This window comes from Notamacropus eugenii, chromosome 7, assembly GCF_028372415.1.
Source record: "Notamacropus eugenii isolate mMacEug1 chromosome 7, mMacEug1.pri_v2, whole genome shotgun sequence".
Taxonomy (NCBI): domain Eukaryota; kingdom Metazoa; phylum Chordata; class Mammalia; order Diprotodontia; family Macropodidae; genus Notamacropus; species Notamacropus eugenii.
The window spans coordinates 56,608,753-56,624,646 of NC_092878.1; the positions used below are offsets into that span (position 1 = coordinate 56,608,753).

At 37.7% G+C, this 15,894-nt stretch overlaps 1 protein-coding gene across 2 annotated transcripts in view; it reads left to right on the forward strand.

Moving 5' to 3' along the window:
- The window catches only part of LIN52 (lin-52 DREAM MuvB core complex component), a 118,409-nt gene that overhangs the window by 27,514 nt on the left and 75,001 nt on the right, over positions 1-15,894 (forward strand). For both annotated transcript variants that reach the window (XR_011970688.1, XM_072624911.1), the window contains exon 5: positions 1,713-1,796. Coding sequence is in view for 1 of the 2 variants with exons in the window: in XM_072624911.1 (XP_072481012.1) it covers positions 1,713-1,796 (84 nt within the window). In the remaining variant the exon portion in view is untranslated. The remainder of the gene's footprint in view (positions 1-1,712; positions 1,797-15,894) is intronic.

The following is a 15,894-nucleotide window of genomic DNA, read 5'->3' on the forward strand; positions in this document are numbered from 1 at the left end:
CTTTTGCATCTCCTTTTCTATCTGTCCAATTTTTCCTTTTAAGGAGTTATTTTCTCCAGTTAATTTTTGTACTTCCTTTTCCATTTGTTCAATTTTCCTTTTCAAAGAGGTGTTCTCATCAGTGAATTCTTTCTTTATACTTTTAAAATCATTGGTCAGCTTTTCTTCTATTTTCTTCTTCAGCTGTTCCAGGAGAGGTGTTTGTGCATGTGGGCAGTTCATAGTCCCTTCTGAAGTTTCAGATAGAAGTACAGTCTCAGTACTGACCTCTTTGGTATTTATGTTTTGGTCTTTGTCTCCATTGAAAGAGTCTATGGGTTTTTTCCCTTCTTTCGCTTTTTCTTGTTCATGATGGTGATTGTGTGTTGTGGCTTCTGGTTCTTTCAGTTAGAAGCTGCAGAACTTGGTGTTGAGCTGACGTGTGAAAAAGCTAAGAGCAGGTTTTTGTTTGGTGTTTCCCCAATCAGCCCTGGGGTTAGCTTGTTAAGTGTGGGGGAGGGGTGGTCTGGTCAAGGAGATCTCCTCAGCTGAACTGAGACAAAGGCAAGCTCAGGGGATGGTGATCCCAGCTGCCCTATTGTCTTTCTGTTTCCCCTGGAGTGCTGAGGCACACCTAGATCCTAGTGCGAGTTTCCACCCCTCCTGGGGTTCCTCTCCTGGCGCTGAGGCTTGCCTGGGTCCTCATGCGAGTTTCCTCTGCCCTCAGTCCCCTTTCCTTCTGGTTTGCCTCCGCCACAGTAGGAGAAATCCCCCTTAGCTGTTTTCCTAGCCTCAGGTGTTATGAGACTATATGCCCCCTCTGCTGTTCCTGCTAATCCAGGATTTTTCTGGGTAAATATTTTATGGTTCTTTCAAGGTCATCAGGGGGGGAGGAGAGAGCATTTACTGATCACTCTGCCATCCTGTCTCCCGGAAGTTCAAGTAGGTGACTTACAGGCATTTAATCTGCGGGCTGAAAGTCTCAGGAGCTGCTGTGCTGATATCTGGGGCTCAGTGGCTGTCACTGGCTTGGCTGTGCTGGTCTCTCACCTTGAGCTGAGGCTCCGCGGGTTCCACCTGCTGCTGTCTTCAGGAACACTTCTTAAAAGTTTTGCCCAGTGCAATTCAAGGTGTGACAAATTTCTCATCTGGAAAAACTGCCTATGGGCAGCAGACTGTTGTCATAGGACAAACATCACTAAGTTAGAAGAGATTTGCCGCTAAACGCTTGAATATCAGGTGAGGCAGTTCCTGGAACTGTCTACTAAGGTGTTAACAAGTGGCCGTCTTTCAGCAAAGGAAGTACCAACACCAATGAAATCATAGGTTTTTTTGAAGTAAGAACAACATATACCTGTGAGGCTTCCTTTATGTTTTGTAAAAAGGTGTCTCCATTATTTTCATTTTACAGGATGGACTGAAGAAGGCAGAAATAGCAAAATAAATTTTATGCTATTCAAAGAGTAGGAAATGTGAGTGTAGAATATGTAAGTAATGTAAGACCATTTATATACTGACTCATCTCTCTTTCAAGTGGATAGACTTAGCTAAGACACGTTGCAAAAGTGAACAGATAAACTTACCACATTTTTCTAAGTTTGAGAAGAACTGGGAATATGTGCTCTATTTTCACTTGTAAGGACTAAGCAAAGTAACTTAAAGACTTATATCTAGTACAGATGGACTCGGGAAAATAGAAACAGTATTGAAATTCACACTTATTTTATTTTCAGAGCTGGGCAGTCTCACCACAGCTAACCTGATGGAAAAAGTACGAGGACTGCAGAACCTGGCCTATCAACTGGGGTTGGATGAGTGTAAGTACCCAGACCACGTTTCTTCATGCTACATGTGGTACTTTGAAATGTGGTGGTTCTATCAAGATCTCTCTTTTTTATAATTAAGAAGTGTTTTTATTAGAAATTAGAATGATAAATATATTAGAGGTAACACAAAATGTGAGAAATCTTTCTCTTGGTAATCAGCATACTAGACGGCTGAGCTGACTGGTATTAGACTCCAAAATGACTTTTTCTTGCCATATGAGTGAGAAAATCTTATTTGGATAGTACATATTTTATATTGGGGGTATTTCTCTTCTTAAAATTAGTTATAAACTAAAACTGTTATTCTTACTTCCTTGTCAGTTTAATTTCAAAATGCTTCTTTTGTATATTATAAAATTAGAAAATGGACTGTGGAAAATTCATTCTTTGTAATTAAGAGAAAAAGCTTGTTAGTGATATAAATTAGCATATAATAGTTTCATTTTTTCCATAAAGCCTTTACTGACCATTTAGTTAGGAGGTGTGCTGATAAATGTTTAACAGCTGGCTCTCCAGGAAAAGAAAACTGTATACAGGACATACTTCTAAGTTTAGTCTGCATTGCTAACACTTACTCCATCACTTCCTGAAATCTAAGCCATCAACAAAACAATAACTCAAACTCTGATTTGTAGCATTTGCTAATTTTTGAGGTATAAATGCTCTCAATGAAAATAGAGCAATTAATTAATGTATCCCTGATTCCAGTGTACAGAGATCTCACTCTCCTTTTAATTCTTTTAGTGTTTGTTGTCTTTAATACTCACCTGGCACTCAATTCCATACTAGCTTGTGTGAATGTTTATCCTTCCTGTATTTGTCTTATCTCTTCAATTAGATTGCTTTTTGAGGTCAAAATCTTTATTATATCACTTTTCTATGGGCCTCAGTTTCCTCATCTGTTAGGGTTAGATTAAGGGTCTAAAATTCTGTGATAATCTTTTAATATATCAAGCAGAGGGTGATAGAGGTTGAAACAATTGAACACCTTAAGTTAAGTCTTGCTTTGGTTGTTAATGTCTTAGGGCAACCAGTTCTTTTATCTTTGTGGGTCTGTTTCTTGGTAAAACAAATAATTTGGTAGCTACCAGATGCATATTTAGTAACAGAGCAAAACATTATTGGTGTTCTAGTTAGAGCCCTTCTGCTGGCGAAACAGTTAAGCTTTCGGTTTTATTTATTTTTCTTTGTTGTATTTAAATATGTTTGACTCAAGATAGTCATAGAGGACTCAGTCTTATAACAACTTACATTTATATTGCGCTTTAAGGTTTATTAAAAAGTGCTTTACATTTGCACAACCAAACCCAATGCAACCAAGATTCAGAGGGATGTAGGGAACTGGGGATTTTTCAGCTAATGTTGGTGATAAAAGGCCTCATTTCTAGACTATATAGAGAGCTGAGTCAGATGTACGAAAATGCAAGTCATTCCCCAATTGATAAATGGTCAAAGGATATGAACAGGCAGTTTTCAGAAGAAGAAATTAAAGATAACTATAGTCATATGAAAAAATGCTCTAAATCACTTTGATTAGAGAGATGCAAATCAAAACAATTCTGAGGTCCCACATCACACCTATCAGACTGGCAAACATGACAGAACAAGATGATAAATGTTGGAGAGGATATGGGAGAGTTGGAACATTGTTGGTGGACCTGTGAGCTTATCCAACCATTCTGGAGAGCAATTTGGAACTATGCCCAAAAGGCTACAAAAATATGTATACCCTCTGACCCAGCAATAGTGCTTCTAGGACTGTATCCCCAAGAGATCATAAAAATGGGAAAGGGTCCTACATGTACAAAAATATTTATAGCAGCACTCTTTGTGGTGGCCAAAAACTGGAAATCAAGGGGATGCCCATCAATTGGGGAATGGCTGAATAAATTATGGTATATGAATGTAATGGAATACTGTTGCACTATAAGAAATGATGAATAGGAAGACTTCAGAGAGGCCTGGAAAGACTTATATGATCTGATGCTGAGCGAAAGGAGCAGAGCCAGGAGAACCTGGTGCACAGCAACAACCACAGTGTGCAGGAGCTTTTTCTGGTAGACTTGGATCTTTGTGGCAATGCAAGGACTTTAAAAAAAATTTGCAATGGTCTTTTAAGGCAAAATACCTTCCACATTCCAAGAAAGAACTATGGAATTCAATCACAGAATACAGCAGATCATTTTTGTGTGTGTGTATTATGTTTTGGTTTGTTATATGATTTCTCCCATTCATTATAATTCTTCTACACAGCGTGACTATAGTGAAAATGTATTTAATAGGAGCGTATGTGTAGAACCTTGGGGAGGGAGCGGGGAGGTAATGGGGAGGTAGGGGAAAAAATCTAAGTTATATGGTCATGATGGTAGAACACTGAAAGTAAATAAAATTAATATTAAAAAAGTGCCTCATAAGGTAGATGCTATTATCCCGCTTTTCTTGATGGATTTCCTCCAAATAAAAATTAGAATTGGTATTTACTGTCTAGATCCCAATTTTTAGTATGAGTGTTACTTCGGGGTATTGAAGAGGTGTGTTTATAGAAACACAAAGCTGGAAGGGACCTTGAAAGAAGAGATCTCTGCTTCCTGAAAGGTATAAGACTAAACTTACACCTATTGCAGCAGAAGTGATCTTTATTGCTAGCTAATAAGTCTAGTGATCAGAACTACAGCAGTGGTCCTGTTGAAAATTCATTTTTATTTCAACTTCTGTACTAGTGTTTAGTGGTAAATGATTGCCACTTTGACTTTTATGCTTTTTGTTAGAAACATTTTGGTGCCATGTGGAAAACAGTTGCTAATTTAGAAATAATTTCACCGATGTGTATCAGATTTTCTGGAAAATGTCTTTTATTTTCTTGGCCGTGGTGTATTTGCATAAAAACAAGATTTTTGTTCCTTATGGATATTCATCTGCTCTAGGAGTTGGTTTTTCATTTGACATCCTAGTCTGATGTTTCAATGTCTCAATCCTCTCCCTTGCATTAATTGAGAGGATGACATGGATGAAAAATAAGCCATAAGAGCTGATGAATCCCCAGAGACCAATGATCTTGTTTTCATGCAAATGTCCTTGCTGATAAAGATAATGAGAAGGAAAAAAAAGCCCCACAGAAAATATCTACCCAAGGAGCAGGATTGCTTATTGTTGCTTTCAAGGAGGCATTATATGACATTAGTTTAGGAATAATGTAGACCTTTTTCAGTTGCCACTGACAAGAATGGTTTTCTTGGGAGATCTTTTTCCCTTTTTGGTGGTTCATGAGTTTCAAAACATGCTTCAGATAGCTTCCCAAGTGCATTTAGTCTCAGGAAACACTGTATTTTTTTTTTTTTGCCAACTTGTTAAATATATATGGCCCCTTGTATGCTAAAGACTCTTGAAACCTCATCTCTGCCTACTGCTTTCGCTAACTTTAAGTTCCAACTAAAATCCTACCTTTAACAGGAAATATTTCTTACCCTCTCTTAATTATTATGGTGCCTTTCCTTTCTTCTTTATCCAGCATATCGTTGTTTTGTACGTATTTGTTTGCTTATTGTCTCCCCTGTTAAGACCTCAAGAAACTGTCACAGGCTTTTGACTCTTTATATTCCCAGTGCTTAGCACATAGTAGGGGCTTAATCAATTTTTATTGATTATTGACTATTGAAGGGTATATCTAATCTCCCAGAAAAGCACAAGTATATTAATTGCACATTTTGAAACTACTGTACAAATCCTTTGTCTGCTGTATTTAGTCTCTTATCTCTTCTTGCCTCCAGGATCTGTGAACTCAAACAGATCCTTCACATTATTGCCTGATTAATTTTCTTTGACTATGTCAATAACTTGCTCAAAAATATTCCTGTCCCCTCCCCCTTTCCTTGCTAGTATTATTTCCTCCATAAAAACTTTACTGATGACCCATCACTCTCTTGTTGCTAATGATCTTCTCCTTTGGACTTCCCATGGCAATTTGTTTTGTACTAACCTCTGTAATGCAGTTGTTTTTTATTTATTTTAGTCAGTTATTTGGGTATCATAGTGCCCTTGTAGCTAAACTTCATGGAGAAAGAGATTACATCTTATCTATCATTTTCTATCTCCACTAGAGCCTAGAATAGGACTTAGGTCCTCAATAAATGTTAGCTTATTGGTTTTGTAGTTGTTGAAAGTGATTTATGGTAGGGATAGGCACACTAATATAGAGGTGGTGGAGCTGTGAATTAGTCTAACTATTTTGTAGACTTTTTTTTTCAAGTGATGACTAAAATGTTCACCTTCTTTGATTCAGAACTCCCACTCTTAGTCATATATGCCAGGGGAGTCAGAGACAGAAAGAAAGGTGCAATATTCTCCCAGATATTCATAGCAGTGCTTTTGATGGAAGTGGAAGAACAAAAACAAAGTCAGGGTTTATCAGCTGGGAAATGGCTAAATAAATTGTGGCACATGATCATAATTGAATGTTACTATGCTGTAAGAAATGACAAATAAAGAATTCAGAGAAGTATGGGAATACTTACATGAGCTCAAGAAAGCTGAACTAGAAAAACAATACAATATTATAACTACAAAATTGGAAATGGAAAGAACAAAAAAATGACACTGAATATTTTTCATTTATAATGACCAAGCATGGTCCCAGAGAAGAATTGAGGGAAAGATCCTTCCTTCTCTTTTTGCAGTCGAGGATGGTTGTGGTTTTGTATATTATCCATACACTACTGAGCATTGAATCATAGATTAAGAGCTAGAAGAGACTAGAGACCATTTAGTCTAACCTTTTCCTTTTATAGATAGGAAAACCAGGACCCAGAGAAGTTTAAGTGGCTTGCCCAAGGGAGAAGGCAACTTGATTTAGAGAGGAACACTTGAGAGTCAGGAAGTCCTGAGTTCACATTTACTAGCTAAGTGGTGCTAAGTTATTCTTTCTCTTTTTTCTTAGCTAGTGTTAATCACTGAATGGGCATTGCTCAGTCAAACTGAGGCCTGGGAAAGACCTTAAATTAAAAAGGCCAAGGTCCCCCACTACATCCTCAGCCATCTCCAGTTGTCCCAATCCATATCTGGCCAGTAGACTCATGGCTCCAGAGGAGAAAGTAGGACTGGTGACTTTGTACAGCCCTCCCTCACTTAGATGCAATTTACTTGCAAGTCATGGCATCCCCTTATGTTATGGTCCTCTTCCAGCATAAAGGACAAGCTGATGCTGGGCAAGTCACTTAATCTCTCTAATCCCCAGTTTCCTCTTCTTTAAATTGGGAGTAATAATGGTTGTGAAGACCGTATGAGGGAATTAGGTAAACTACTTTGTACCGAGAGGATTATATGAATGTTAGTTAGTAGCTACCACTCCAGATCACCGAGGTGGTGGGTGACAGTGGAGATTTGCACCCAGGTACTCCAACTGATTTTACTGAGGTACTTTTTTTTCTTTCTTTTAAAATCTGTCTCATAAGGGATGACTTATTGGGTAGGGAAGCAAGAAGGAATATGTCTGAAATGAAACTGACAAAAATAAAAGATATCTGTAAGAAGAAAGTGATATCTTTGCATACTTGGCCTTGAGTAGGTGGGCAGACTTGGGGAAGAGATAAGTTAATACAGCTTTCTGTTAATAATTTCTGTTCTGGCTCTTACTCTACCTTTAGCTTTTTATGGAGTTATGTCCTGAAGTATAGTGCTGATGCAGCCTTTTTTAAGTTGTTTAGTTAGTTTTGAGAGGAAAACTATTAATTCGTTTTATGGATTTAATAATAATAATGGTGATGATAATAATAGGATAATTATGTTTTCTTCTGTAAAATGAAAAGGCTAGGCCAGATGATCTCTAAGATTCTCTCTGGAACTGAGATCTTAAAGTCTGGAGAAATTCAGTGACTCAGAATCCTACATCTAATTGTGACAGAACTTATACTGGGCTCCTGATTCCTGGTCTCATCTTCTTTCTGCCATGCTAGACTTCCACTTGATAATAGGTTCTGTGTTCATAGCCCTCGTAATAATCCAGCAAGACAGGCAAGGCCAGTATTATATATCCATTTTACAGATGAGAAAATTGAGTCTAAGACAGAGTGAACAGAAATTTGTTGATTTTGTGGGACTCAGGAATTTTATTCTTACATTGATTTTTCTTACCTCTAAAGGATGCACATTCAGCCTTTGGAAGAACTACTTCCACACTAGCCTTTAGAATAGGTGTTTTCATGGAAAGTATTAGGCCTGAACCTAATTACTTTTTTCTTTATCTAAGACAATATGCTTTACCAGACTGAGCTGTGAAATGCAAACATCATTTGTTTGTACTGTGCCCGTTATTGTTTGGGCACATAAGAGGTAACACTGAATTAGAAGCATGTAATTAAAAAAGGTCACATAGTGAGGGGCTAGGGAGAACAAATGGGCAGCCTGAAAGCTTCCCTGGACAGCCTCCACCCTAGTGGGTTGATCCTTTGGGGAAGATTCTGAAGAGATTATGGATGACACTGGATGAGGAGGTGTGATTGGAATGTGATCTGCACTGGAGTAGGGAATTGCCTACATTGCATAGATCCACTAAAGAAATTTGGACCACAAACTCAAGATTTGTGCAAATTTGACTGACTTTTGTATTGGGTTGTGCTGAAATGCTGTGGAACAGAGAAGTTATTGTATTAAGAACAGTGTAAGAGGGCTAGCCTTTCAGGTAGGCTTGAAGTCAGTAACACCTGAATTCAAATCTTACCTCTAGCAAGTATTTACTCTTTGTGTTTGGGGATAAGCCAGTTAATCTCTCTTTTCTTTCAAGCTTTCTAAACCTATAAACTGTAGATTGGTTACAATCTGCTTTGGTGGAAGGACCCACACCAAGAAAATTACAGGCCCTTAACTTATTGTTTTCTGCACAATAAAGGATGGAGGCATGACAGTAAATATTTCGTCTTCAGGACATTTGAGCGTTTCAAGTTGTACCATAATTTTCTCCTGAAATTTGCATCTTCTACTTCTAATACTGATTTCCTAACCTCTGATTAGGACTAGATATTCTTAGGAGGCACTAGATGTTCTTAGCAGACAATCAGATATTTTCCTGTTTGTTCCTTGTTCCATATTCCTTGTTTGGTAACTTGAGCTTTTTGCAATTAATCAATGTCAAAAGAAAGGGAGGTCTTAGCAGAGCTGGTATAGCTGAAAAGGCTTCAATGCCAGAAACAGGAATAGACATCTTCCAGGAAACAACCTCTAGATGGCAGCATTAGCCTGACTATTGGCCATTTGCTTGTTTCATCTTTCTCTGCCAAGATGTGAATAAGGCTCTCTTGCTTCTTTAGAGCCTTTGCACAACTCCCCTGGCTTCAGCCCATTCTTCAGTGTTGTCTTTTATTTCATCTCCCTATCTTTGGCAAAGAATTGCAGTCCTTAAACAATGTCTAGTTCTGTGATGAACAATGTTCCTTTTAGTCTTGCTAGCATTAGAAAAATAGCATTTAGTTTTTGGTGGAGGAGTCCAGCAGTGAGACTTAGGCAGGTGGAAGTGGCATTTTTATTTACAAGATTCCATGGTTAACTCAGAGCCCTTCAGCATGGGAGATGCATCTCCTGCACCTCTGCTAGTGGAACTACTCCAGGAAAAACGTCCTTGAAAATGGGCTCACTCTACCTGGGGCCTGTCCTCTTTCTGTTATCTTTCAACAGCAGCATCATTGGTTAATACGTAGCATTTCATTTAGTGCCACATTGTAGAAAACACTTAGGAGCTGAAGCAGTGAACTTTTGAAAAAGATAGTGACTTCAGTTTGGGATAAAATTATTTTCTTTTTTTCCTTTTCATTTCTTTTTATTATTTTATTTGTTTTCAGTGTTCTACAGTCACTTCCATAGAATTTAAGATTTTTTTCCCCTCCCTCCCCCTCCTTACCCGCTACCTTCCTCCTCTCTCCCTGAGACAGCATACAGTTTTATATAACTTCAACACATACATTCCTATTAAATACATTTTCACCTTAGTCATGTTGCATAGAAGAATTGAAATGAATGGGAGAAATCATAAAACAGACCAAAATGTAATACAAAAGAAAAAGATCTGCTACATTCTGTGATCGAATTCCATAGTTCTTTCTCTGGATGTGGAAGGCATTTTGCCTTAAGAGACCGTTGGGAATTATTTAAGTGCTTGCATTGCAATGAAGTACTAAGTCTACCAGAAAAAATTCTCACATGTTGTGGTTGTTGCTGTGTAAAAAGTTCTCCTGATTCTGCTCCTTTCACTTGGCATCAGTTCATATAAGTCTTTCCAGGCCTCTCTGAAGTCTTGCTGTTCATCATTTCTTATACCGCAATAGTATTTCATTACATTCATATGCCATAATTTATTTAGCCGTTCCCCAATTGATGGGCATCCCCTTGATTTCCAGTTTTTGGCCACTACAAAGAGTGCTGCTATAAATATTTTTGTACATGTGAGACCCTTTCCCATTTTTATGATCTCTTGGGGATACAGTCCTAGAAGCACTATTGCTGGGTCAAAGGGTATGCGTATTTTTGTAGCCCTTTGGGCATGGTTACAAATTGCTCTCCAGAATGGATGGATCAGCTCACAGCTCCACCAGCAATGAATCAGTGTTCCAACTCTCCCACATCTTCTCCAACATTTATCATCTTCCTATTTTGTCATGTTAGCCAATCTGATAGTGTGATGTGGTAACTCAGAGCTGTTTTGATTTGCATCTCTCTAATCAATAACAATTTAGAGCATTTTTTCTTATGATTATAGACAGCTTTAATTTCTTCCTCTGAAAACTGTCTGTTCATATCCTTTGACCATTTATCAATTGGAGAATGACTTGTATTCTTGTACATTTGGCTCAGTTCTCTACGTATTTTAGAAATGAAACCTTTATCACAGATACTAGTTACAAAAATTCTTTCCTAGTTTTCTGTTTCCCTGTTTGTACAAAAACTTTTCAATTTAATGTAATAAAAATTATGCATTTTTGCACTTCATAATGTTTTCTATCTCTTATTTAGTCAAAAATTCTTCCCTCCTCCATAAATCTGATAAATACACTATTCCTTGCTCCATTAATTTGTTTATAGTATCAATCTTTATATCTAGATCATGTACCCATTTGGACTTTATTCTTGTGTACAGTGTCAGGCATTGGTCTATGCCTAGTTTCTGCTACACTGTTATCTGATTTTCCCAGCAATTTTTGTCGAACAGTGAGTTCTTATCCCAGAAGCTGGGATCCTTGGGTTTATCAAACAGTAGATTGCTGTATTCATTGACTACTGTGTCTTGAGTACCTAACCTATTCCACTAGTCTACTCTTCTGTTTCTTAGCCGGTGCCAAGTGGCTTTGATATTTGCCACTTTATAATACAATTTGAGATCAGATCTCATAGAGGTAGGCCACCTTCCCTACCATTTCTTTTCCTTTGATATTCTGGACCTTTTTTCTTCTAGATGAATTTTGAAACTTTTTTTCTAGCTCTACAAAAATAATTATCTGATACTTTGATTGGTATGGCATTGAATAAGTAAATTAACTTAGGCAGAATTGTCATTTTTATTATATTGGCTCAGCCCACCCACAAGCAACTGATGTTTTTCCACTTACTTAGATCTGACTTTATTTGTGGGAAAAGTGTTTTATATGGTGTTCATATTGTCCCTGGGTTTGTTTTGGCAGGTAGACTTCCAAATATTTTACAGTGTCTACCTTAGCTTTAAATAGAATTTCTCTTTCTATCTCTTGCTTTTGGGCTTTGTTAGTAATGTATAGAAATGCAGAAGATTTTTGTGGGTTTATTTTGTAAGCTGCAACTTTGCCAAAGTTGTTTATTATTTTAAGTAGTTTTTTATTTGATTATCTGAGAGTCTTTACGTATATCATCATATCACCTGCAAAGAGTGATAACTTAATTTCTTCTTTGCCTATTCTAATTCCTTCAATTTCTTTTTCTTCTCTTATTGCTACAGCTAACATTTCTAGTACCATATTGAATAATAATGGTGAAAATGGACATCCTTGTTTCACCCCTGATGTTACTGGAAATGCATCTAGCCTATCCCCATTGCATATAATGCTTGCTGAAGGTTTTAGATAGATACTGCTTATTATTTTATGGAAAGTTCCATTTATTCCTCTGTTCTCCAGTGTTTTCAATAGGAATGGGTATTGTATTTTGTCAAAAGATTTTTCTGCATCTGTTGAGATAATCATGTGGTTTCTGTTAGTTTTGTTGTTGATATGATCAATAATGTTAATAGTTTTCCTAATATTGAACCAATCTTGCATTCCTGGTGTAAATCCTAGGTGATCATAATGTATTATTCTCGTGATAAGTTGCTACATTCTTTTTTGCTAAAATCTTACTTAAAAGTTTTTGCATCTATATTCATTAGAGAAATTGGTCTATAAGTTTCTTCCTCTGTTTTGTCTCTTCCTGGTTTAGGTCTCAAAACCATATTTGTATCATAAAAAAGAATTGGGGAGATTGGATTATTTTTATTTTTTTTAAAGATTTTTTCCTCTCGCTTTTAATGTTTATTTCTTTTTAGTTTTCAACATTCATTTCCACAAAATTTTGAGTTCCAAATTTTCTCCCCATCTCTCCCCTCTCCTACCCCATAACACCTTGCATTCTGATTACACCTTCCTTCAATCTGCCCTCCTTTCTATCACACCTCCCCCCCTCCCCCTTCCCTTACCTCCATCTTCTCTCTTTTCTTGTAAGGCTAGATAGATTTTTATACCCCATTACCTGTATTTCTTATTTTCCAGTTGCATACAAAAACAATTCTCAACATTTGTTCCTAAAATTTTGAATTCCCACTTCTCTCCCTTCCTCCCTCCCCACCCATCCCCGCTGAGAAGGCAAGCAGTTCAACATAGGCTATATATGTGTAGTTTTGCAAGAGACTTCCATAATAGTCATGTTGTATAAGACTAACTATATCTCCCTCCATCCTATCCTGCCTCCCATTTATTCTATTCTCTCTTTTGACCTTGTCCCTCCCCAAAAGTGTTTACTTCTAATTACTCCCTCCTCCCATTTGTCCTCCTTTGTATCATCCCCCACCCCATTTATCCCCTTCTCCCCTACTTTCCTATAGTATAAAATAGATTTTCATAACAAATTGAGTGAGCATGTTAAGCCAAATGTGAAGAGAGTAAGCTTCATGTTTTCGTTCTCACCTCCTCCCTTTTCTCCTCCTTTGAAAAACCTTTTCTTGCCTCTTTTTGAGAGATAATTTGCCCCATTCCATTTCTCTCTTTCTCCTCCCAATATATTCCTCTCACCCCTTAATTTTATTTTTTTAGATATCATCCCTGTCTATATATGTGTGTGTGCATGTGTGTATGCGTGCATGCGTGTGTGTATAATCCCTCCAACTACCCAGATACTGAGAAAAGTTTCAAGAGTTATAAATATTATCTTTCCATGTAGGAATGTGAACAGTTCAACTTCAGTAAGTCCTTTGTGATTTCTCTTTCCTGTTTAATGCTTCTCTTGACTCTTGTGTTTGAAAGTCAAATTTTCTTTTCAACTCTGTTCTTTTCATCAAGAATGCTTGAAAATCCTCTATATCATTGAATGACCATTTTTTTTTCCCCATGAAGTATTATACTCAGTTTTGCTGGGTAGGTGATTCTTGGTTTTAATCCCAGTTCCTTTGACTTTTGGAATATCCTATTCCAAGCCCTTCGATCCCTTAATGTAGAAGCTGCCAGATCCTGTATTATCTTGATTGTATTTCCACAATACTTGAATTGTTTCTTTCTAGTTGCTTGCAATATTTTCTCCTTGACCTGGGAACTCTGGAAGTTGGCTACAATATTCCTAGGAGTTTCTCTTTCGGGTCTCTTTCAGGAGGCAATCTGTGAATTCTTTTAATATTTATTTAACCCTCTGGTTCTAGAATATCAGGGCAGTATTTCTTCATAATTTTATGAAAGATAATGTCTAGGCCCTTTTTTTGATCATGGCTTTCAGGTAGTCCCTTAATTTTTAAATGTTTCTCCTTGATCTGTTTTCCAGTTCAGTTGTTTCTCCAATGAGATATTTCACATTATCTTCCATTTTTTCATTCTTTTGGTTTTGTTTTGTAATTTCTTGGTTTCTCATAAAGTCATTAGCTTTCATCTGGTCCACTCTCATTTTGAAAGAACTATTTTCTTCAGTGAGCTTTTGAACCGCCTTTTCCATTTGGCTAATTCTGCTCTTTGAAGCATTCTTCTCCTCATTGGCTGTTTGGACCTCTTTTCCCAATTGAGTTAGCCTATTTTTAAAGGTCTTATTTTCTTCAGCATTTTTTTGGGTCTCCTTTAGCAAGTTGTTGATTCACTTTTCATGATTTTCTTGCATCTCTCTCATTTCTCTTCCCAATTTTTCCTCCACCTCTCTTACTTGATTTTCAAAATCCTTTTTGATCTCTTCCATGGCCTGAGACCATATCATATTTATTTTGGAGGTTTTGGTTGCAGAAGCCTTGACTTTTAGGTCGTCCTCTGATGGTAAGCATTGTTCTTCCTCATCTGAAAGGATGGAAGAAAAATACCTTTTCTCCAAGAAAGTAGCTATCTATAGTCTTATTTTTTTCCCCTTTTTTGGGCATTCTCCCAGCCTGTTACTTGACTCTTGAGTCCTTTGTCAAGAGGAGGGTATACTCTGAGGACCTGTAAGTTCTCAGTTCCTTCAAGGTAGCACAATCAAGGAAGAGGAGTTTATTCCTCTCCTGGCCTGCGCTCTGGTCTGGGAGCAACCAGAAGCTCTGTATTCTGCCCAGGATCTGCCAGCAGGGTTCCCTCTCCACAGCCACCCCCAGCTCCACTTCTAGGACTCTTCCACAACCCAGGAGAGCCACTCAGTGCTGAGATGCAGATCAGCTGCTCAATTCCCCTGAGGTCTTTAAGTGGAGAACTCCAAAAATAAATGCTGTTGCTGCAGTGACTGCTTCTGGTGGATATAGACCAGCTACATTTGCTAGTATATATCCCTTCTCTCTCAGGTGAAAGAGCTTTCTCACTGACCTTTGAAACTGTCTTGGCATTTGTGGGTTGAGCAATCTGGGAACCACAGCTGCTGGTGGCACCCTGAAACCTCTTCTGGCCCTGTCCCTTCTGTGCCCCATAGTCCATGCTGGACTGTGCTCCACTCTACACCCAGTGCGATAGACCTTTCCTGTTGGCCTTTCAGGCTCTCTTGGGCTGAAAAATCTCTGTCATTTTGTGGCTTTTGCTGTTCTACAATTTGTTTAGAGTCATGATATTTTATGGGCTATGGGGGGGAGCTTGTACAGGTCCATCTTTCTACTCTGCCGTCTTGGCTCCACGCCCCTGGATGATTTTCAATGAAGCACAAATACCTGTTTGCATTTCTGAGTCATGAGACCACAGGGAAAGAATAATAATAAATAATTTCTGTAGCCCTCTGCAGTTTACCAGGTACTTTCATTTAAATCGTTATTGGAACTTCATAATAGCCCTGGAAAGCAGGTAGTTCAAGTTTTATAAGTGAGAGAGGAGCTTGAGTTAGTGGGTTGTGACTTTCTTAAGCTCACATAGCTAGTTAATGGCAGAGGCCATACCCAGTCCAATACTCTTTCCATTGTACCTTGTTACCATTCATTAAATGCTAACTGAGAAATACTCTGGTTTATAGAAGCCATATAACTGCTTTAAGTGTCCCCTTTGTTCTTTTATTTGGTATCCTTACCTTCATTTACTTTTTTTTTTAAAATTAAAGAAACATGGGTAGGTATTGTAAAGGTTGGAGTTATTGATAAGGAAAAGCAATACTCTTTTCGAGTTCAGTCAAATCTCATGAGCAAAACTGTTCAAACAGTGAATATTGAATGGTTTTATCACAAGGGAAGGGAAGTGAGTGAATAATAAATATAATTAACATTCATATGGCTCTTTAAGATTTGCAAAGAACTTTACAATTATTGTCTCATTTGATGCTCACAGTAATAACCCTGGGAGGTAGGTGCTAGTATTATCTCCATTTTAGAAAGAAATTGAGGTAGGCATAGGTTAAGTGACCTCGTTAGGGTCATACAGCTAGTATGTATCTATGGAAGGATCTGAACTTGAGTCTTCTTGACTCCAAGTCC